General features: G+C 49.5%; 1 protein-coding gene across 1 annotated transcript in view; it reads right to left on the reverse strand.

Annotated features, from left to right (window-relative positions):
- Nucleotides 1-221: 221 nt before the first annotated feature.
- Nucleotides 222-24,524, reverse strand: part of HADH (hydroxyacyl-CoA dehydrogenase) — a 44,559-nt gene continuing 20,256 nt past the window's right edge. The window contains exons 2-8 of the mRNA XM_028121317.2: nucleotides 22,138-22,266; nucleotides 18,831-18,988; nucleotides 14,509-14,635; nucleotides 11,022-11,111; nucleotides 7,369-7,441; nucleotides 1,993-2,109; nucleotides 222-1,066 (exon numbers count right to left, since the gene is read on the reverse strand). Of these exons, the coding sequence (XP_027977118.1) occupies nucleotides 948-1,066; nucleotides 1,993-2,109; nucleotides 7,369-7,441; nucleotides 11,022-11,111; nucleotides 14,509-14,635; nucleotides 18,831-18,988; nucleotides 22,138-22,266 (813 nt within the window). The 3' untranslated portion in view covers nucleotides 222-947. The remainder of the gene's footprint in view (nucleotides 1,067-1,992; nucleotides 2,110-7,368; nucleotides 7,442-11,021; nucleotides 11,112-14,508; nucleotides 14,636-18,830; nucleotides 18,989-22,137; nucleotides 22,267-24,524) is intronic.

Genomic DNA, 24,524 nt, shown 5'->3' on the forward strand with positions numbered 1-24,524 from the left:
TTGGCAAAGAAGAAACAGATGTTCCTTAGAAATCGTTTTCTGGGGCCCTACGGCTGCTTTACTGGTAGGAAGTCTCCGGAGTGACTGCGGCCGGCCGGCTCTACGGCAACGCCTCCCGCCGTGGCCGCCTTCCCAAGTAACAGCAGGCCAAAGACGACGGGCCAAGGCTTTTGCCTAAATTACCAACCTTAACTTCCGCAACCATCCAAGCATGCCCCAAGTTTAAATTATACACGTTTATTTCAATTCAAATTTTCACAGATTAAAAGATTGCATTTTATTAGAATCAATTTACAGGCAGTCTGCAGCAATGATTTCTTGTGGGAAAAAAAAGAGAGACAGACGGACTTCACTGAGATTCTGGATGTGAATGGGACCTCTTCCCGCAAACCAAGCACACGGAGATAGGCCCACCAGCAGCCGGAGTTGAGTGAAGACATGACGTCTCAGGTCGCGCCCCACATGCAGGGTAAGGCTTGAGGCTGCAGGGAGCAGCTGTTCTCGGCAAGGCAGGACGCGGGGGCTGCTCACGCAGCCCCTTCCAGACGCGCCACCGACGTGTCCGACGGCTCGCCACGCTCCCGTGTGCCAACGGTGAGCACAGCGGCGTGCGGGGCAAGTGCCCCTTCACAAGGGAACGAATCCAGGCAATTCTTTATGAAAAGGTAAGGTTCAGAAGAAATGTTTGCTCCAAGGCACCAAGGGTGTAAAGCTTTTGAGAGAATACACAGAAATGAACAGACTGAAAAAGGGAAATTAGTTCTCAATGGAGAAATCTGCCATTACGATAACTAGCGTAAATAATTACTTCAGACAGGTCACAAAACGCAGAGCGAACAGACTGTGCTGTGAGAGGGAACATCTGACCAGAGAACGTTCCCGTGGCACTTGGGGGAGCTGCTGGTACGTGCTTACGGGGTTCCTCCCGGAGCCGGAGCAGCTGTGCCTCACTTGTACTTGTAATATCCTTCTCCAGTCTTCTTGCCCAGCTTGTTCTCTGCTACCAGCTTATTCAAGGACGGGATGGGCTGAAACAAGGGGTTCTTTGCATCCATTTCATACCACCCTATTGAGAGGAGAGAAGAGGTTGAGGACGAAGCGCGGGGATTATTCGGACACCTCAGCACCCCCAGGGCAAGGCTGGAGCCACAGCTCAGGAGAAGGGTCCCCACTCTGACGTGGCAGAGGCAGGAGGCAGCTGAGCCGGCACAGCCGGACGGGCCCCGAAGCACCCGGCGGCGCTGCTCGCGGCCCGGCTCCGCCACGGCCCGGCCACTCACGCAGTGTCCTCCCGGAAACACGGAACCAGCTCATCTGCCGCCTGGACCCCTCAGTGGCACTGTGCAACAACTTTTGGGACACACGTTAAAAATCTGAACTTGCCGCCACTGGTAGTCTGCAGCCTCACAAAATACAAAGGTTCATGCTTCATTCAGAACCCTCCCTGCTCCCCACAAATACCTAGGTATTCTTTGTGAAACGTGGGGGCCTGAGCTACACTCAACTTCAGGAGTCCACTTTTCATTATCATCTTTACTGTAACTTTAGAGCCACTATAGTAAAGAGATACATTATTATCCTTAAAAGGGTGCAGATCTCCACGGAAGTGGAGGTTACACAAATCAGCATTTATGACGGAATGACATGGTACCAATGTCTGCTTCCGACGTGTTCCTGTCCTGCGGAGCCGTCGGGGAAACCGGGTAAGGGGGACCCGGGACCCGGGACCACTCTGCTATCTTTGAAACTTCCTGTGAATCTATAATTGTTTCAAAAAGAAAAGTTTTAAAAACAAGTTACCCTGTGGAGAGACACTAGGCAAGCACATTTTTCCTTTTTCTGCCACCTTTTAACTTGAATCTTTAAGCTGGTGGGGCAGAACTCTGGAAGGCCTACGAAGACCCCTTGAAATTTCAAATTACAAGCATTGTACTATGAAAGAAACGACCTCGATTCCATTACAGAAAAAGAACAGGGAAGTCCAATTCCTACCGTCCATGATGAACTTCGTAGTATCCAGCCCCACGTAATCTAGAAGCTCAAATGGGCCCATGGGGTACCCAGCCCCCAGCTTCATGGCAGTGTCGATGTCCTCCTTGGATGCATCACCTGAAGACAAGAGGGCAGCACTGAGCCATCACCATCTTTCCCGCGGTTCTCCTTGTCATACTGTTAGTCCCAGAATTGAGGTTTACAAGTTTGCACATGCAAAAAACATCCAGAGTCAGGATTTCTGGCTATGGTAAGATTTCATCTCAGAGATACACGCCAAATAGACCACAAGATTTTCAAAGCTATTCCACCAAGCTATTCTGTGAGGTGAATTCTAGAGCACTGCTCCGGTGTTCACGCAGAGAGAAGGCTCCGGTGGCCTGGAAACATTAGTCATTGTTAATGGATTGGGATTTTCCAACTCTGGAATAACTTATTACAACATCACTTAAAGCTAGAGCACATTTTTATTGATAAACAGGGACTTTTTTAAAACAAAAAAAGAACTAAGCTTTGTGTTTTTTATATGTATGGTATGCATATTTTTCCTTTCCAGCTTTCTTGGTTTTACAAGTAATGAATATTCCTCTGGAATTACCACTCACATCACCCCTTTAAGTCAAGATAAAGTTTAAAAAGAAGCCCAAATCTGATTTAAAATTGCCACTCAAATTTGAAAATGTGTTTATTAGATTAAGACACGAGCCGATGTGCTTTTTTTCCTGGATTTTTACCCTTCACTATTATGGTCCTTGGGCCCACAAGAAGTCTTTCAGAGAACCTGTTCCCTTTTTCCAAAATCAGGAATGGAAATAGTCTGTAACAAGTGATCATCTAGAAATTTTGTTCCAAAGTATAAAGAAATGGTCGGTTACACCAAAGCTAAATAAAAGGAGAAAAAAGTTCAAATCCTCAAAGAGAATTTTATACCTAAACACGTTTCAGATTTTTAGGCATGCACCAGAGACTGAGAATGAGACAGAGAAAAACCAGACAAGCCCCCAAGTACTCATGATATAGTGGGAGGACTCGGATGTGTCCAGCCACTGCTGAAGATTCATGAAGACTGACACGCCTCTGTGTGGGCAAAGGTGGAGAGATTTACTCACAGGGCTAACATTTCACCAAAACCCACCCACTGAGGCCCAGGTCCTGAAGGATGAAGAGCATCCCAAGGGATGAGAGGGCAGGAAGAGCATGCCAGGCAGAGGGGACAGCATGTGCAAAGGAGAAATGAGCAGGAGCATGGCAGCTGATAAATGGATTCTGCTCCGAGGCCTTCATCTGACCCTGAGGCTTCTATGGTGTTAGAGCCCAGACTGCTAAATGACACCTCGCTTACCGCTCTCCTTGGTCAGCACCTGCTGCTCCCTGGGCCTGGTGCCGTCCCGCCTCCAACATTTGACATTTGCTTCCCGCAGGCCTCTCTGCTCAGATGTCCCTTCGTCAGAGCACCCTGCTCCCTCCCTGCATATACACTGGCAACTGTAAGAACTCCAGGCGAGGCCTCCCACCATCCTCTTCACTTCATCTTTCTCCGGATTACTGGTCACAACCTAACGTGGCATCTACTGGTTCATTCACTGTGGACAACCTCTCTTCGTCAGAATATCAGCTCCTGGGGACAGAAATCTCACGGTGTAACGGTTCCAACTTACCTAAAGCCATTTAATCAAATCTCTACTCAAGGGCAAATAATGAGCCCTAGGGGCAATTCTGTAATTCCAGATTCAGCGACTCACTTGAAGACTATTTTATTTCAAAAAATATGAAGATAAAGCATATCGAAGAAAAAAAATCTAAGCAGTGTTACAAAGTCAGCAACTCTAAATTCTCGGTAATACAGAGCAAAAGAGACAAGAAGAGGGAGAAATAAAGCACACAGATTGGTGCGCCACATGGGAGTTAAATATGGAACTGTGCTTTAGACCACTAATTCCTAAACTTGTACAGAGTCAAGCACTTCACTGAGAATAGGACACCTGCCTCAAATAAACTGCACACACAAAACTTCAGGAGATTCATGGGGCCTCCCACCTCTCCCCAGTTAAGAGCCCCCAACTCTAGACAAGACAACAAGGAAAAGCTTCCTCCTGCACGGTGGGGACCTGGGTGGGGACCTGGGAGCGGTGGGGGCCTGGGAGCAGCCAGACTTGTTTCTTAGGCTGGCTCATCAGCACCACCTACCCACCATTCTTGGCATTACTACCAGGCCCCGGCGGCAGCCCCTACTCCCTCCTTCATCAACAGCTCCCTAAGTGCCTATCCTGTAGGAGCACTCTGGGGAAGATGCAGAGGAGACCCTTCCCAGGCGCCGCAAGGGAAACAGTATCCAGCAACAGAAAGACGCCCTGCCACGGGGAGGAGAGCGGCAGCCACCCTGAGGGAGAGCCAAAGCGTACAGAGTTACAATAACACAGATGGCGACCAGCTTGGAACACTGGGGACATGAGACAGGGCCTTGTAAGAGCGGGGGGAAGTGAGGTCCGTGGTGACGGCAGCAGGGGCGGGGGGGAAGGTGAGAGCAGCTTCTCTGGGAAGGGAACTGTATTCGGTAGTCTACAACAGAAACACCGAAGAGGTCTTGAGCAGAGGAATGACAGGGCGCAGGATGTCACACAGTGACTGCGGGGCAGGGACACTCCCAGGGCCTGCCACCAGCCCAGCCCTCCCAGAAGAGCTGCCTGGGACCTGTCAGGAAGGGACATCCAACAGGTGTGGCGGTCTGCTGCCGGGCGCCAGCCTGCTCAAAGATCTGGACAGAAAGCCGCAGGGATGAGGGAGACCAACTGCACCAACCAGGACCCTGTTAGAGCATGAACACACGGGAGCCGCACAGAGCGAGGACAGAAGCTGGAGGACTGAGAAGGCAGGCCCAAGGAAGAAGCCATGAGGCCCAGGGCATCAGAGAGCAGTGGCGAGGGGACGCTGCAGTGCCACCAGATGCCCCAGGGCGCTGGCAAGAAGCACTGGTGCAGGGCCCCCAGGCAGCCGGGGCCCCGAGCGGTGGTGACGGAGGTGACTCTGCTCTAATGCCAACACGTCCATCCGCCCGTGGGCCTCCCCCACGCAGAGTGGCGCTTCGCCGCGCACACCTCGGGCTGACAGGGTTTGCCAGAGACCGAGTGTGTGTGTCCCCAGAATTCATGTTCACACCCTGCCCCCCGACGTGGAGGCTTCGATGAGGTCATGACGGTGGAGCCCCTGAGGGGACAAGGGCCCTTCAGAGAGTCATAGAGCTTCTTGTGTCCTCTCTCTGCTCCCCGCCACGCGGAAACGCGCCGCGAAGTCAGCCGTGCGCCTCCCGGAAGAGGCCCTCACCAGAATCCCGCCATCTGGCACCCTGGCCTTGGACTTCCGCCTCCAGAACTGTGGGAAATACACCCAGTCTGCGGTGCTTGTGTTATGGGAGCCCACGCCGCCCACGATGGTGGGCAGAGAAGTTCTCCCCGGAGAAGGAAGAGGCTGGGCAAAACAAAGTCTCAGAGTGTCTTCACTGCACCACTCTGCCGCCGCCGGGCCCCGAGACCCCCCGCCGCCGTGGCGGGCAGCGTGCAGCGTCTCCTCACCCTCCTGGACAAGAGGACAAGCGAACAGACAGGGCAGGCAAGGGAGAACGAATCCAAAATAGCTCCAGGTTTCAAAGGAAAAGCCAGCTGCTGAGAGCAGGCACCCTGCCTCCCGGGGGGGCAGCGGTGATGGGGCAAAGGGACATGGGAAGAAGCCCGAGGTAGGACGTGTGGGGTCCAGTCCCCAGTGTGCTTGCTGGGCCACAACACCCACCCCAGACACGACTCCAGCCGCTCCCCGAGCTGACGCTACAGCTCACAGGCCCCGAGCAGCGGTGGGCAAAGAGGCAGAGGGGCGAGCCGGGCTGTGCTGTCCTGGGCGGCAGCGTGGGCAGTGTCTAAGAACACGGCCCCTGGGGCTCGGGCCCCCTCTCCGGCCTCACCTCCCGGGGCGCGGGGGGGGAACGACGGGGAGGGTCAAAGGGCCCACTGCCTGTGGGAGGGGAGCAAAAGACAAAACGCCTTTCCACTTACAATCAGATACAAGGTACATCTGAAAGTATATCAAAGTGACAGTATGTTTCAGTGAGGAGAAAAAATACATTAAGGGGTGGATTACCCACGTGCTCCATTCTAAAACATTACATTAAAAAAAAAAAAAAACCTGCCTTTCAAAGTAGGGTAAAACGCTTCACGCATTCTTTGAGGTGTAATTAGGCATATTTGCTGATAGATAAACACAGAAGTGTTGGTTTGATCTTGGAGCAAAAGTGTGGCAAATGCTTCCATAAAACAGAGAGAAGTTTTAATATTTAAAGCAGATTTTGAGGAAGCAAATGTGCTTTCATCTCTCTGGAAGAGCTGGTGTAAATATTTTGTTTAAAAAATGACATTCTCAGGAGCGACCATTTGTGAATGAAGTAATTGAAAACAATTACACTTGCTTTTTATCCAGTCCTATTAAGGCCTATTTGCCTTTGAAGTAGACATGATAGTTACCTTTCCAGAAATGTGGTAGGGAAAGGAGGCAGGAAGATACATGCCATTTTATAACCTTGGACCATGTCCCAAGTTTTATAATTTTACAACAGGGGAAATCATTCTCTGGAAATCAACAAGTATTGACAAAAGCATGAGACCATTCCTTAAGGTTAAAAAAAAAACAAAACAAAAAAAACAGGGTGCCTGGGTGGCTCAGATGGTTAAGCGTCTGCCTTCGGCTCAGGTCATGATCCCGGGGTCCTGGGATCGAGTCCCGCATCAGGCTCCTTGCTCCTTGGGCGCCTGCTTCTCCCTCTGCCTCTCTCTCTCTCTCCCCCCCTCTGTCTCTCATGCATAAATAAAAATCTTTAAAAAACAAAACAAAACAAAACACCATGGCCTCATTTAGTAAGGACAGGGAAGGCTCTTAGAAATAGTCATCGTCCCTTATCAGCCTTGTCACTTACTTCCCATCACCTGTCACAGAGTCACGAATTTTAGAACTTTAAGGAACTTTCAAGGTCCCTTAGTCCAGTGATTTTTACATTATTATTATTTTAAGCAGGAAACCTTTTCATCAAAAACAGAGATTTAGGATATAAATCTGGGCTGGCCATGCGATGGCTCTGGCTGAGACTGTAATTGGGTGTGGGGGGGTAGGTTCCAGAGCCACATCTCAGAGGCCCCACAGGGAACTCAGGGGGACCAGGGCACCCAATGACAAAGGTCCTGAGGTCCAGGGTGAGGCTGATTCACAGAGCTAAATGAACCAAAGCCCCTCCCGTACTCTGCATGGCCTAGCCATTCCTACAGGGCCTGCTCAAGAACCAGGGAGCAGTGCTGAGAGCTAAGACCCGCCGCTCCCAGCCCGGCTCAGGACAGCTACCTCGTTCGTACAGCCTGACCGCTTCCATGAGGTACGGCACCAGGAGACGGTTCACAATAAACCCCGGAGTGTCCTGTTGGAGGAGAGAAAAATAAAAGGCAAGTGAATTTTCACTGAACTTTATCTTCTGCCAAGTCACTAGACTGCCCCTTCTCACTCTGCATCTTATTACCCACACTTACCAAGCTTGGCATTTTCAAGATTTCTTTTGAAGTACCAGCACAGCCCTACTTCTGTGGTATGTGACAATTTACCCAACTATAATACTTAAAAAAAAAATCAAATCAAATCAAACCTAGATGCCCCCACTGCAGGAATCCTGAAATAAAGGCAGATCGAGGCAGAGAGGTCACTGGAAAGAACACAGCTTTGAGGGCAGGCCATCTGGGCTTCAGATTCTAATAGTTGCTGACACTGGGACATTCTGAAATCAGGTTCATCATTGGTGAATCAGAGTAATAATTTCCACAAGTTGTGAAGATAACTCAGAAAACACCCAACACGCTGCGTGTAAGGCCCGATACTCAAATGGTAGCCCCTTTACTCCTCTCCTTGCCCCACATCCCTCTCAGGAATCTGGAAAAAGTACGCTCCACCTTGAACAAGGTTCACAGGAGCGCCACTGCCTGGGCTCCCCGGAGCCATCTCTGGGCTACCTGAGATGTTCTCACGCTCCAGTGTGCAGTGCAGGGTGGTCCAACTGGGTACAGGTGCCAGAGCAGACAAACCCCTGCACCCCGCATGACCCCCCCTGTACCGCACACCCCTTTCATCGATTTCCTCCTCGTTACTACGCTTAATCGTCTCTCCTGGAGGCCTCCTGTGGGATTTGGATTCTACTGACTGGTCTCTCCGGGGAAATTTGTGGGGCAGGTTGGGTTGGTAATTTTTTGGTGGTATTTATGTGAAACCAATTTTCACTAAGTAAATGGTGTAAATTTTAACAAAGGGCTATGATGTTCCTGCAGAGAGAACTCCTCACTCTTACCCTGGGCCCTGTGTTCTCTTTCTAGCACACACTAGGCCCTCCATAAATGCACAAATGAAAGCTGGCCTGCCCCGTGCATTACTCTTACAGCTAACCCGACTGCACGCTGGGTAAACTAGGCAACAGAGCCACAGGATCGGTACCTCCTTCAAGTCTGGACAAGCAGAAACTATGTTCTACTCCTAGCCCCACAGGAACACAGAGATGAGCAAAATAGCTTTATCAGCTTCACCACAACTGTATTAATGAAATGACGTCCACTTTATATCTAGGGCAAAAGTGCTTTTCAACCTCAAAAAGTTTATCGCAGAAACTCAGGACAGGGTAGATGAAGCACACATATACAAGGTTAGAGGTCAGAAAGTACTCTGGGGAAAATGTTTGCTCCAATCAGAATACATGGAGTTTTATACAGTCAGTATCATCCATAGAGCTCAATAACGAAAAAGTGCTCAAACTCACAAAATATTCAAACTCACTAGTAATCAGAGAAGTACTCATTAGAATAAAATAGCATTTTGCCAGTAAGATTAGTGGCAAAAGGGTTTTTTCCCCATTATGCTAATATTCAATGCCACTGATGAGTCAGAGACGCATATACTCTCACGGTATTGGTATGTAAACTGTAAAGAAACATAGTCCCTTGATAAAGCAATTTAATATTATGTAATCATATACCTTATATTTTTATACTCATTTGTTTATTAAATATACTTTATTTACTGTACCGTGTGCCAAGCACTGTTCTATGTACTTTACGAATATTAATCCATTTACTCCTTATGATAACCCTGTGAGACAAGCACTATTATTACCCTTACAGGGGGGAGAGGACACTGAGGCCCAGAGAGGTTGAGTAACTTGCCCAAGATCACACAGCTAACAGGTGCCAGAGCCAGGATGTGATCCCAGTCACACTGGCTCCAGAGTCCATGGTCTCACCCTTTTTACACCACGCTCTCCTCAAGAAGTCTCACTATGAAGACAGACACGTTCCGGGTGCACTGTCATCTGCTATGTTGCGTGTTGGTCCATTGCGATCCTGCAGGCCAAAATCCAGCCCCGGCCTGCTTCTGTACCATTCCACCACCGTGGCGGAGCCACGGGCTCCGCGTGGACCGTCTATGCTGCACATCGCCCCCAACAGCAGAGCCGAGTAGTTAGAGCAGAGACCGTATACTCAAAAATGTTGACTATCTGGCCCTCTACAGGAAAGCGTGCTGACCCTTGTTCTTTGTGCTTGCCTTCCATTGTCTGGATCCTTCATGGAGAGCCTGAATAACTAACCCAGAGAGCTTGAAGGTATCACCCAGGAAAGAGTTCTGAAATGATGTAAAACAAGGCAGTTTTATGAGACCAGGGAGTTCCCATTCCTGCATCTGCTGGGGTCACTCCAGTGGAACTCTCTATGAATGAATGATTATGCTGCTAAAGACAATCACTGCCTATCCCCAGCATTTCCACTTTCTTATCTAGCTTTCGATTCACTACACACTGATGCTCTCTTTCTCATACCATTACTACTTTCTGCCACAAACAAAGCATAACCCAGTGAGAAAGTGCAACATCTGGTTATTAATGTGACTTTTTAAAAAATCCAATTTAAAACCACTAAACAAAACAAAGAAAGAATGAGTGCTACAACACGAGCCTCCCTAACACCGCTACCCTCCTCGACCGGGGGGGACAGGCACGTGAGTCTGCTCTCTCAAGCTACGGGGGCCACGCCGACAGATGACTCAGTCAGAGGATTCATGAGCAATAGGCCTTTCCCCAGGTTACTACAATACTGTGAGTTCAAGGTGGAGAATATTTTAGAAAGCAAAAGCATTCTGTAAGAAGAACCACAATGACAGAAAAGATTATGGTCAAAAAGGTAGATGCACACATATAAAAATTTCTAACGGTATGGCACAACTGCCCTTCTGAAAAAACTGCCAAGTCATGCAGAGGAGTAGTCCTGAGTCTTGGGAGGACTAAAGAGGAGATTTGGCCAACAGAGACGGGAGGAGAGCACCACTGCAGGTGACAGCAGCTGGGGGCATTTCCCATATACTAATGGAGTACGGCAAGAAGGGAAGGTGGGAGGCATGCTGCCCACTGGGCCTTGCTTCTTAGTGGAAAAACAAGACACAAAAGCACAATGCCACACTCCCTGAGAAACAGCTTCATTAGTCCCACCTGGGGAAGTGGGCACTTCCTCTCTCTCATCATTTCCTTAGCCACCTGTCGTGCCCTTTCCCAAAGTGAGGCGCTGGTTTTCAGTTCGGGATGCACGTGTCTACCACGCTGTCGCTGACATGCAGGCTCCCAGGCTCCCCCAGGCCCAGCAGAGGCTAAAGCCAATGGGGTCACAAAAACCATTTATGGAAACACAGCAGCCCAACAACAGACAAAAGCCAAGACCCGGGGAGAAGTTTTCTACTCAGCTGAAGCTCTGGCTCTCTTCAGATCTCAAAGGGCCCACCCGATGGCCTTGGGCAAGGGTTAGGGTCTGGCTCCCCTGCTGGCAAACTAGAAAAGAGGCCCCACGTGCTCTTCCCAGCCCCCAGACAGGCCTGAGGTGAGAGTGCCTCATCTCTCACATCTTTCTATAGAAGAATTCTACCCCAAATAAGTCAGTTCTAAGGAAAAACACCCCCTTCCCAAGGTACCTATACTCTACCTTACAAGAAACAGGATGCTTTCCCAGGGCTCTGGTGAAGTCTATCAGAGATTCGTAAGTCTTCTGGCTGGTCATTGGTGTTTTAATGACCTGAAAATGCAAAGCAGAGAATTATGACCAGAGAGTCAGCAAACAACTGAAACAGAACGATTCAAGAAAACATTCAAGATGTAAAGTGTCTACATAGAAGGTGGCAAAAATAGTTTTAGTTCCAGAATACAAGGATCTCAAAGCCAGAAACAAAGAGTTTACGAAAACGTCCACTTTAAGACAGTGAAGTACTAGGGGCGCCTGGGTGGCTCAGTGGGTTAAGCGTCTGCCTTCGGCTCAGGTCATGATCCCGGGGTCCTGGAATGGAATCCCGCATTGGGCTCTCTGCTCAGCAGGAAGCCTGCTTCTCCCTCTCCCTTTGCCCCTGCTCGTGTGCTCTGTCTCTCACTCACTCTCTAATAAATAAATAAAATCTTAAAAAAAAAGAGAGAATAAAGTACTACAGAATGTACAAAATCAAGGCTTAAAATATAAATGTGTATGTGTGTAGAAGAGTTTTACAGACTTTCTTCCCAAAACAGACCTGGGTTCGAATGCCCATCACACCACTTACTGGCTCTGTGACCCTGGGCACGCTTCTTGAAATTGAAATGACACTGAATTCACTCTCCCCACCTCAAGCAGCTCAAGCTGAGGTGAGGTGACAACGGATTAGATCAGGAGGTAAAGCATCAAATGCAGCTGCTAGGAGGTATAAAGTGCTCAGGAAATGCTAGCTTTTGTTACCGTGTTACTTGCTACCATAACTGGAAGTAACTGGATGTCTATTGAGTACGACAACGGCCCTTAAAGTGCTCTGCCTGGAGGACCATCTTCTCCTAGTCTAAAGGAGGAAAAGAGAACGATCTGCCCAAGTCACAGGTCTCTTGGACACTGAGACAAGTATCCCCCAGTACTCTACCCTCTCCCATGCAGATGCCCCTAAGCCCACTGACTCCTTCACATCAGAACAGGCTCATCCCACAGAGGAAGGTTTTCATTTCCAGCACACAGGGGCCCCAGGCTAGGCCTACCACCTGCCGGGCACCTGGGGAAGGCTCCTGGCAGCCCCTTGGACCCACGAGGTGCGTGCAAGCAAGCAAGCAAGCAAGCAAGCAAGGGCTGCCCCGCTCCCAGAGGCCTGCTGCCACTCCAGGAGGTCACACCAAGCACGTCGCCTGGCAGTCAGCCCACAGGACACGGAGAGCTCACCTGTCAGGAACTAGATTTTGGCAAATGGAGAAGAGACCCAGGTGAATTTAAACTTAAATAGATATATAATTGAAATGCCAGTTAAGGAACTTCAATGAGGGTCAAAGCAAACAGGCTTGGCTTCTACATCAGACCCTTTATATGAGGTGAGACAACTCAGTCAACCCTGTGCCTCACCCCTCTACTCTGAAATGGGGATAATGATACTTGCCACGTCCTCCATCTTGCAAGAGGGCTGTGTGGCTTAATGAGCTAGTGTCTGTGCAGGATGAAAGGTGCTCTATAAATGAAGAGAATTACCATCATCCGTCTTTATTGTGATCACAGTTTGGGGTGTGGTGGTATGTTATGACACTAAGGGAAGTGAATGAGTAGCACGGACAGAAGCACCCGGAAGATGCGGATGAGGAATGGGAGGAGATGGACCAGAAACTGCTCTGCAAACCCCATAAATCAAACAGCAATCCAAGAGTTATTCAAAAGGAAGTGTGAAAGGGACTCCAGCAGAACCCCACAGATGGAACTAGGACAAAGGTTGCTAATTATAGAGTTTCAAATATAATTTCTTGATTTAAAGGAGTCAATAGTGAAGATTTTTTAACAGGAGGATGCCTCTTTATCCATCCATTCAACAAACAGCAATGTGCTACAGATATTCTGTTTATAGCTCCAATACAGTCTGAGACAATACATACACACGTACGTGTGCGTCCCGTCCCGAGTAAAGGACAACTGCTCAAGATACGATTCACATTCGTGCTCACCACCAGCGACACGTATGTGACCACCCAAGAATAAAAACTGAATAAAGAGCACTTTTAGAAGACATTTTCTAGAAAATGGTAACATTTGCTAAGCACTAGCTGTTACCGACCAACGGGCCACTTTCTCAAAGACATAGACCAACACTATTACATAAAAGCAGTGGAAAACAGCACTGGAGTTTGAAGTAAATGTATCCAGCGTGTCTTTATCTGCAAACACACGTACCTGACACAGTAACTAAGGAAAGTGATTAGTCCCTAAGCACTGAAATGTTGACAATTCCATCCCGCTTCTTTGCCTTTCTCTGCGTAAGGATAAGTGCAGTTTCTTTCATTCCCCCCAGCCGTCCCCTTTATTCCTCAACTTCTCAAAACATCCTTAGGAAGTGAGAGCATATTGCAGGAAGATGAGGAGCAGCGTTAGCAGACCAGATAAATTCCTATCGCAGGTCAGAGCTGTCTTTGAGAGAAAACTAAGGAAATACAGTCACCATTAAACCAGAGGCGAATGCTTATGCGGGGGGCGGTACGGGGGTAAGGGCATGAGAGAGGAAGGACAGAAAGGGTTGACAGAGGCACCAGCTGGAGAAAGCAAAGCCCGAGACTCTCCCAGGGAGCCCTGGCCAACCCCCGGAGGTCTGCCTGGCCCCGCGTCCCCCACACTTCGCACGGCAATAACTCTTCAAGCCCAGAACAAATGCTACTTTAACAGCGGCTGTTCCTCAGACCCTGTCATTAGCCCCCTGTAAAAGGCGAGTTGCCACATTCCAGGTGCAAACTGTCTATTGTGACTCGTCTCCCCGTACCCAAGTCTCCAAGCAAGCAAGCGGAAGCAACCCAAACAGGATCACTGGGGGCCCCACTCCCCTCCATCTCAGAGGTCTGCGCTCAGGAGGTTCAGGCTACAGGGAGCTGCTTTAATAGCTGGCATCAAAATACACGGGCGATGCGCCCCAGCTGGGGACAATACCTGGGCCAGAATTTACCCTGGCGACGGTGGACAGGGGGTACGGTGGCTCCTGTGTAAGAGCAGGCTGATAAGATCCCACTTACAGGCTGGGGCACGCTGACCTCACCGAGACCGTATCGACACGTGTGGCTCTGGCCTCTGCGGTCTCAGCGAGCCAGGCGTCTGCACTGCTGTCTTCCCAGTCCAGTCAGACACTCTCCCTACACTGCCTGCCCCATATGGCACAAATAAGTGAATGACATTCCACAGAGTTAGCAGCCCTCCTGGCCATCACTGGTCAGACCACTGGGCTGCGAAGAAACAAAGCACAGAGGCCTCCCTAGATATCAGGGGCTCTTTCTTCTCCTGGCTCCGGAAGGACAGTGTGGCCCGAGAAACCTTCCACCCTCCCGTTAAAATCCATCCGGCGCCACCGCCCCCCTCCCCCGATGGCAGAAGGGGCATGAGTCAGAGAGCAGGCCTGGCAGAGCTGGCCGGGCAAGCAGACACACAAGAGCACATGCCCACTGACCTCCACCAGCTTCATCAAGGGCACCGGGTTGAAGAAGTGGAGGCCGGCGAATCGGTCCTGTCTCATGGTAGCGTTGGCTATGTTTGTGATCTGCAGAGAGGAAGTGTTGCTGGCAAAGATCGTGTGTCTGTGGAGAGAAAGATGGTGGAGTATCAGGATGAGTCCCCTCTTCGGAAACAAACAGGACTACCCTCGATGCAATGCACAAGGCCACTGCCTACTGCCCAGATCTATTGTCCTGACCTCTGGAGGAAGTCAGGGAAGAGAACTTCACAAAGAAGCTGAAATCAAGTGACCAGTTTCATTTCAAGTTTGAATCTTTAAATTAGATAATTTAAACTTACCTGTTTTCAAAGGTGTATTTAATCTTTACCAATCTTTCATTTACTTTCAGGAGCCACATTTCTCTACTTATATTTGTTAATTTTCATGGTATGTGGGGGAAAACTGAGGTTCAGTAGCAGCCTCCGTCACAAAATGAAACCCTAAGTGAGCACAGACTAATGACGGAAAGGATATGCCACAGACCCTCAAAGTCAACAAAAAACTGTGAAGAACTAAGATCTCTTCCCCTCAAGTGAAAAGCTTTAATCTTCTACTGAATGGGAATTAAAATGAAAACAGAAGAAAACCAACACGGTCCAAAAACAGTTTTAAGGTTACACAGGTAGATCTGGGGAAGGAAGGATACATGTACATCTACGATAAATGTAGTTCAAGGTATTCTGCTTATAAAATCTTCTTAAGCAGGGGCGCGGGGCGCCTGGGTGGCTCAGTTAGTTGGGCGACTGCCTTCGGCTCAGGTCATGATCCTGGAGTCCCGGGATCGAGTCCCGCATCGGGCTCCCTGCTTGATGGGCAGTCTGCTTCTCCCTCTGACCCGCCCCCCTCTCATGCTCTATCTCGTTCTCTCTCTCCAATAAATAAAATCTTAAAAAAAAAAAAGTAAATGAGAAAACTGCTGACTTTAAAAAAAAAAAGCAGGGGCACCTGAGTGGCTCAGCTGGTTGAACAACTGACTCTTGATTTCAGCTCAGGTCATGATCTCAGGGTTGTGAGATTGAGCCCTGCCCGGAATTAAGATTCTCTCTCTCCCTCTGTCCCTTTCCCCCAGCCCCACTCACTCTCCAAACAAAAAAAAAGAGGGGCGCCTGGGTTGCTCAGTCGTTAAGCGTCTGCCTTCGGCTCAAGTCATGATCCCGGGGTCCTGGAATCAAGCCCCGCATCTGGCTCCCTGCTCCGCGGGGAGCCTGCTTCTCCCTCTCCCACTCCCCCTGCTTGTGTTCCCTCTCTCGCTGTTGTCTCTGTCAAATAAACGTATAAAATCTTAAAAAAAAAAAAAAAAGACGGGCACCTGGGTGGCTCAGTCGGTTAAGCGACTGCCTTCGGCTCAGGTCATGATCCTGGAGTCCCGGGATCGAGTCCCACATCGGGCTCCCTGCTCAGCGGGGAGTCTGCTTCTCCCTCTGACCCTCCTTCCGCTCGTGTTCTCTCTCATTCTCTCTCTCTCAAATAAATAAGATCTTTAAAAAAAAAATCTCCTAAAAAATGCAGTACCATCTTTGTGTGTGTGTGTGTAAAATATTATTTAAAAACACATATTAACTTTATCCAAATTCAATTTTTAAAGACCACCACAAAGTGGGGTGCCAAAGGCATTACCGGCAAATCTTTAAACAAAGACAAGCGAGACTTAGGCTGTCCTATAGCGCCACCTTGTGGGTACACATACATAAAACAGCCTAACGCTAAGGAGAACCATCATGGCCCGGTCAGTGCAGGAAGTGGAGTGATCCCTTACTGACCAGATGTGGGAGTTCTAGCCTACCCAAAAGGCAATGCGACAATCTGCCTGAAATCAGGGGTGAGCGGGGGAGGAGGGGTCGGGAGAAGAAACATGAGTGTGGCTGACACAAGCACCGTCGGGCTGCACACCATGAACCCCAGCAGCCGGGCCACGGCGCCCCAGCGCTGTGCTGGCAGGGGCTGCTACACGCACAATGTGGCACCGTTTTATAGGACAATGAAAGGGCGACTTGCCTGCAGGGAGGACAGATGTGGAGGCACACTGGAGAGCACATTTTGTTAAAAGGTGAAGTTACATCAGAGCCCAGTCCCGGGTGTGTCCAGTCCAAGATGCTCCCAGCGAACATTTTACCAGCAGGGTAGAGATGCCTCTTGCTCACAGACCTCTACCTCCCCCTCTCCCAATCAGCTGGGCTGGCTCTGCTCCTGATGGCTCTCACACTGGCGTCTTTCTATACAAACACAATGTGCCAACATCCTCAACTTACAGGGCTGCCTTGTCTTCCACAGAGAAGTACACCCTCACGTCCTCCTTGGGACACTGGACTCTTGGACGGTCTGGTTTTTCCCTCTCTGACACTCAGGGACCCACAACACTACCATCCTCTTAGATGTACTAACAGAAAATCGACAGCACAAACATGATGATCCTTGGCCACACCCGCAAGCCTCAGTGCGGAGAAGACAAGAGGGGGTGGTGGGGGCTGTGGTGGATGGGACTCAGCTGGGGCCCTCTGTGGGCCATGGCACCCCCCTTCATCTGCACCGCTTGTAACCGCAGCCAGGGAAGTCGTGTTCTTTTCCAGGGCACATCAGGGGCGCCGCTGGGAACTTCACCACTAGAACACATTCCCCTTCCCTGTTACAGGAGTCGCTGTAGAACTTAACAGTCAAGGATATCTCACTCAAGCTACTTACAAAAACAAGCCACAAAACTTAGCAGGGGTTCAATAATGGTGGTGATCTAAGGTGAAAACAAGAGTGTAGCGAAGGGCAGCTGATGGTCAGAAGCAAGGTCACATCCACGGTGTGCCTCCTCTGGTGTGCCCTTTCATGTGTCTCAGCTGTGTGACATGAACCTAAGTGAAAGAGCCTAGCACAGTGCCTGACACACAGGAGGCACTCGGGAAATTGAGCCAAGTTAAATTAATATCCTAAACAACTCTGGGCAATAGGTACCGCTACCTCTATTTTGCAGATTACTAGGGAAACTAGTCTTCAGAGAGTTAGAACTGGGAAGGTCTTGGAAATGACTTGCTCCTAACCCCCCAGTCAAATTACAGATGATAAAAACTGAGGATCAGAAAGGCTTCATGACTGTCCATGGACAGAAAGAGAGGGAAGAGGTGGGGCCACCTGGCTTTCCCCTAACAGTCCTTCCGTTACTCACGCAGACATGAGAGGGCAGTCAGACCTGTCACTGTCACTCAGGAAAGACCAACATTTCAATAAAGGCCAAACTACCCGGGGTAGCGGGGGGGTTATTTTAGAGGGCTCCCTGCTCACCTGGGAGCCAATACCTGTACCATAGAGTCTTCTGTTTCTGCAGGCCCTAAACGTCGGCATAAAGACCATGAGCACACCCATCAGCAGAGTGACATGGAGGTGACAGAGGGGCAGGGCTTCTCAGACACCAGGCCATACAGCTATGAGGGCTGACATTCCAGCAGGCTGGTATGTGAGTATCCCTCTTCAGCCACTGCTCACTGGCTGAGAATTACTTCTGTCCTATAATCTTAGTCTGACTTTCAGTTCTAACTAGGAAGGGTGAAGTGAGCCCCAGGGAGAGCAGAAATAAATCAGCCGTGTGTCACAATTGCCAAAAGCCGAAAGTCAAACACAAACGAAGGCTCCAGATTCTGAGAAAGGGAGCAGCCTGTGTGCAAAAGCTTACTGACGCTTGTTGGCACCGCCGGTCCCGAGTTCCAGGCACCCATATGCCTGACCTGCGTGGGGTTGACTCTCCCCTCCCACCCTGTGCCAGGAAGCCTGGTAAGAACTCAGTGCTCCTGAAATGCTCCCAAGTGTTGTGACTTAATCCAGATAAAGCTCAAAACAGGAAAGCCCAGGGAACTTTGGGTAGACAGACAGGCACTCCCTTCAACTGCACCATTCTGTAGCTTCCACTCAAAAAAAGGGGACACACAAGTGACTCTGAGGTTTCTCAGCAGACATCTGAGAACGTGCCCAAGCCTCTTCATCCTCTGGCCCGGGAGGGCCTGTGGCCCAGATACTGCGAGAGACACAGGACTGTCCCTGAAAGGACCCCCCACTTTACTGTGGGAAATCCCACCTCCCTTGGGGACAATGATCAGATGAAGGCAGCCCAAGCCTTGGGAAGCAGCCTGGGAGTGGGAGGAGGGAGGACAGAGGAAACAGTGTCAGTCTTCTGGAAACAGCTTTGGGGTAGCAGAAAGAGAAGTGGGCTTGGTGTCAAAACACTCCCTCCTGGGAGGAGAGCCCGAGCCCGGGGAGGGAGCCCTCAGACCCAACAAGAACGCCCAAGGGTCACGTACTCAGAGGCAAACTTGTCCAGCCTCTTGAAGAGCTCGTTCTTCACCTTCAGATTCTCCACGATGGCCTCCACCACCAGGTCCGTGCTGTGGACTACAGATGCTGCGTCCGTGCTGGTTGATATGCTGCTCAGGGTCTTCTCCACAAATTCATCACCCGCCTGAGAGTGGAAGGAAGGGGAAGAGAGCATTCACTGGACCCACCGGAAAACGGTGTGTGATCTGATGCTAAGGCAGAAGGAGAGAGGGGGGCGAGGAGAGGCGAACTTGCAACTCGGATGCGCCCGGGAATTCTAAGCACTGCAACTCCCTACATGTCTGCTTCTCAGGACCTTCTAGACACCAGGGCAAGAATCAGCTTGCGAACATGCCAACTGCTGGTCAGAGATCACTGTGGCATCCGGGCCGTACCCCTTGACACTGTTCGTCAGCTCTGCTCAGCTACCACGAGGTCCTCTTGCAGAACCTGTCTGGCCGGCTAGCTCTCCGTTCTCACTGTGAACACACTGCCACGCGCTGTGGCAGGAGACAGGTCCCGAAATAGGACCTTCCAGAAACGAGGACAAGCTCAGCTCAGCACCACTCATTAGTCCGAGAGGAGGTGCTGACTGTTCATCGCTAAGAGAGGCAAAGAAGAGCTGAGCATGGGCAAGAGAAGACGCGCGCCCGACTTAGCAGTCGTTCCGCAGGTAATCACCGCCTGTCACAGGCTAGCTCCGGGGCTTGCAAAAACTCGCCAGACATAGCCTCTGCTGCAAAGGGCTCGCAGTCCCACCTTTGCCTCATCTGTGACTCCAGGATTCCACAAACAGACCTCAGTTAGGGCCGAAGACAGCACCTCTATCAACTGCCATTTTTATCTCAAGATGGACTCTGTCCATTGTCAGCAAAGGCATCAAAAACTACTGCGGAATAAAACAACTCTCAGAGCTGTTCCACAGAAATATACCGTGAGGGCATAGGTGATTTTCAATTTTCTACTGGCTGCAGTATAAAAAGTGAACAGGTAAAGTTAATTTTGTTTAACCCAATCCATCTGAGGTATTATCATCTCAACATGTAATCAATACAAAAAGCACTGAGATGTTTTATATTCTTTTCTCCTAGTAAGTCTTTGAATTCCGAGGTCTGTCCCACACCTGTGCCCAGCGGCCTCTGTGCTGGTCGGTGCGAACCAAGCACGTCCCTCCTCCACGCACACGCCAGGCGGAGATGAGCAAGGCCGAGAGAAGAGGCTCCTGAGGACTCACTCATCAGGAGCTGTGCATCTTGAGCACAAGCACCTCGTGTGTTTGTTTGTTTTAAACCCTCTGAGTGGGGCCCAGGGCCTGTGCCCAAAGGGGCAGAAGTTTGCAGAGTAAACACATGAAAAATGCAGATTACCTGGGTTGAGACTCACTCTCTCCTCGACTCCAACCTCCAGCCCAGGGCTCTTAAAAATCCCACCTGCCTGGACCCTCTTCACAACATGCCCTATCTCAGGTCCCCCTGTCGTGAAGAATATGGACAGGTGACAGAGATGTTAATCTGCCTGTGACATTTCGTGTCTGGATTTCTTCAGGGAGAGGGTAAAAATTAACTCTACTCCTGCCCCTCTGATTTTTGAAAGGTGACTACATGTTAAGAAAATGCAAACCAAAACCAGAGCAAGATACCACTTCACACCTCCTCTGATGGCTATGATGAAAAAAATGGAAAACAAGTGTTGGCCAGGATGTGGAGAAACTGGAACCTTCACATACTCCTTGTAGGAATGTAAAATGGTTTAGCCACTATGGAAAATAGTTTGATGGTTCCTCAAAAAGCCAAATACAAGACTGTCATATGACCCAGCAATTCTCCTTCCAGTACATACATGAAAGAACTGAAGAAGGACCTGGGCAGACAGTATATCAACGTTCAGTACAGCATTATTCACAATGACCAAGAGGTGCAATCCACCCAAGTGTCACTGACACAAATGGCTAAACAAAATGTAGTCTATACACACAATGGAATATTATTCAATCAGGAAAAAGAATGAGGTTCTGACATACGCTACAACCCGGATGAACCTTGGAGACAGTACCACATGACATTCATTAGTCACAAAAGGACAAATATCCTGATTCCAGTTATACAAGGTCCCTAGAAGAGGCAAATTCAGAGAGACAGAAAGTAGATTCGAGGTTACCAGGGGTTGGGAGGAGGAGAGAATGAGGCATTATTGCTTAATGGGTATAGAGTTTCTCTTTGGAAAGATAAAAATGTTTTGTGAAGAGTGGTTATGGTGGGGTGCCTGGGTGGCTCAGTCGTTAAAGCGCCTGCCTTTGCCTCAGGTCATGATCTTGGGGTCCTGGGATCCAGGCCTGCATCGGGCTCCCTGCTCCCTGGGGAGTCTGCTTCTCCCTCTCCTGCTCCCCCTGCTTGTGCTCTCTCTCTCTCTCTGACAAATAAAATCTTTAAAAAAAAAAAAAAAAGTGCTGATGACTACACAATAGCATCAACGTAATTAGTCACCAAATTGTACCCTTAAAAACAGTTAAAATGGCAAATTTTACATTACATATATTTCACAACACAAAATTTCAAAACAGAAGAGCCACACTGCTATAGATACCCGAAGTGACCAACACAACAAAAGCCCCCCCTTGCCCTCTTCTCTGCCCGTATATGAAGTGAAATTCCATCCAAGCCCCAAGGAGATCAATCTTTACGCAACTTTAAGAAGGTGGCAAAGGTAAGCAAAAATTCACTTGGGTGATTTCCGCAGTATTTCTAATTAAATGTGAAGGTCCAATGAGAAAGGGTCAGTAAACCAGAGTTGCCGGCCTTCTGGGAGTTCCTCGAGCTCCCCTACCCCCTCTGCTGCTGGGAGTGAGAACGACACTCTGTATTTCCCTCTCCCATAACTACAATATAAATGCGTGTAAGATATTACCCAAGCAATCAAGATTTTCTATCTAAATGCAATGTTTGTTATATCATTCTCTTTTTAACTTGCAAATACCAAAATTCTCTTCCTGTTTCACTCTCTTCCACCCATATGACAAAATAGGTGTTCTTCAATCCCAAATTCTCCATGGACAGAATGAGTTCACTACCTGCAGAAACCTTCTCCCCTACCTCAAAACCTACCCAACAATAGGGTTGTTTACTTCTCCTGTTTTGTACTCAGTCCTCACAGAATGTTCAGTGATTATGTTATTCATGCTGGTCTAAAGTTATGGGAAAATGAGCTTTACTCAACAAACTGAAAAAGCAAGCAAAGGCCACTAAATGTGTTATGTTCAGAGGATGGGTCTTGAGGTCATGTAAAACAAAACATTACCTTGGGGTTTTCTGCAAACTTCTTCTTGGCCACTTTCCTGAGGCTTTCCTCAATCCCCTTTTTAGATTTTGCCAGTATGTCCTCTGTCTGGTCCACCAACACTACTGTGTGACCAGCTGCTCCAGCAACCTGGGGCAAAGAAAGAAAGAAAGGGAATGTACAAGTTAAAAAAAATAGTAGAGTTTCATATCCCATATGAACTCTGCCACCATTCTCTTCCAAATACCGAGGAAACACCACAATAAGGCAACCTCAACTAAGCACACACTTCCTGCCAGCCACACACGGACGACGAATTCTCAGAAGCACCTTACAATAAAGGTTAAGAAGTATGTGCACCATCACACAACAGGTAGGCAGCGGAGCCGGGATGTGAATCAAGGCTCTAAAAGCCACAGAACTGCTTCCCAACTGTCCCACAAGGGAGCCACCAGCCACATGTGACTACTTACATAAACTGAAATTGAATAAAATGAAAAAATCAGTTCCTCAGGTGCACTAGCCATAGTCCAAGTGCTCAACAGCCCATTCACAGTGCATTTACTCCCCACCCACCATCTTTTTTCCTAAAATTTGGAGGATCCTGTGCAGCTCGACTGCTTAGCTCATCTCTTCTGTAGTCCTTAAATCAGCAACAGGTAAGACTTTCATAATGGTGCCAAAAAGATTCCAAGGGCCGGGACACCTGGGGGGCTCAGTCGGTTAGGTGTTGGACTCCTGGCTGGGTGAAGTCATGATCTCAGGGTCGTGAAATCAAGCCCAGTGTAGGGCTTCACGTGGAGTCTGCCTGAGATTCTTTCTCTCTCCCTCTGCCCCTCCCCCCACTCATACGCATGCTTGTTCTCGCTCTCTCAAATAAATTAATTAAAAAAAAAAAAAGAAGACGATCCCAAGGACTACTTAGTGGCATGGCTCCCATGAAAGTAGGTCTCTGGTGACCAGCCAATTAAGGAGGGCAGTTCCCCATCCCGCCTTGGCTAAAATTCGGAGGGTATACATAGTGCCGCTGCCCCAAAGTTCACCTGGAGCCAGATCAGTTTAGCCACATTCAGCGACAAGCCAATCCCTTTTTCATCACAATTTGCCAATAGCTTTTGCAAGGACTGTGAAACAGGTAGTGTGGCTAAAAGTAGGTCACCAGGTCACATTACAGGTAGGCACTGGACTCAGTTCAAGCCGCACGCAAGAGGACATGCGGCCTACCACAAACACAAGTGATCCGGGATGCCAGCACGACTGAGATGCCCCTCGGGTTCTGAGAGGGCCCCCGCAGAACCACCCCTCTGGAAACATCTGTGGATCAACCGTGTGTAGGAGAGGGAAAGCTTAGCTGAAGTGAACCTGCCCAGAGAGGACAGCAAGAAACCGTTCTAACCCACCGTCGTGACGCAAGGCTGTTGAAAGTGGGCGACTCAGATTCCAAACTGAAAACTGGAGAGGAAACGTAACACAAGAGCAAAACTCAAAGGTAAAGAGGTCCAAATCCCTGAGCCAAGATTTCCAAAGAATACTTAAAAAAATTGTAAGACGAGTTTGAACTGGAAGTTAAGTACAAGAGCACCTATGGCTTCTCCCTGAGCAATCTTCCCTAGAGAGGCTGCAAGTCTGAGCCTGTGGGACCTGTGGGCAGGGGAGCCAGGCTGCCGGTGCCCCAGAGCCCATCTGGGGACCAGGACAGGAAGGTCTGCTCCGGCCAGCTGGGTAACAGCTGTAACGAGAGTTATCCTGCCAAAAGGACAGAGGCAGTGAACTTGCCCTGTTGGCAGAAACACAGGCTGCAGGCAGGCAGCGCAGCCCACATAAAACACCCATCCACCCAGAGCAGGCTCTCTCCCTGAGGAGCAACAGACCGAGGCCCAGCTTGCCAACACCTCAAGCACATGACACGAACTGGCCCCCCCACGCATTCCGAGTAAAACAAGCATGAGCACGTTTAGAAACCGTGCGCAGAAGGTGACACAGTAGGCCCGAGACTGTTATCTTTAGAAAGGCCCTTGGCGGGGCCCCGGAAACTCAGACTGGGAGAGAGTTCCCATCCTTTCCCGAGAGGAATGGCTCGCTGTGCCTAAACCACTCGTGCGCTGTGGCCTCTGCTGCACACCTGCTTTCCCTCCAGGGCTCAGGAATTGGGGAGTGTGCCAGGCAGAGGGTACCTGTGTGACCAGCCCCAATAAAAACCCAGGGCCCTGGGTCTCCAGTGAGTGTCCCTGGTAGACACTCCACATGTGTGCCATCACAACCTGTAGCTGGAGGCGCTGCGTGTGTCCTGTGTGATTGCACAGGGAGAAGACTCTGGAAGTGGCCCGGCTCTCCTTCAGACTTTGCCCCTTGCACCTTTCCCTCTGTTGTTTTTGTTTTGTAGCCTTTTGCTGAACTAACTGTAGCCA

The sequence above is a fragment of the Eumetopias jubatus genome, unplaced genomic scaffold, assembly GCF_037043125.1.
Source record: "Eumetopias jubatus isolate StellerSeaLion01/CBP00866 unplaced genomic scaffold, mEumJub1_p1.0 scaffold_2, whole genome shotgun sequence".
Classification (NCBI taxonomy): Eukaryota; Metazoa; Chordata; class Mammalia; order Carnivora; family Otariidae; genus Eumetopias; species Eumetopias jubatus.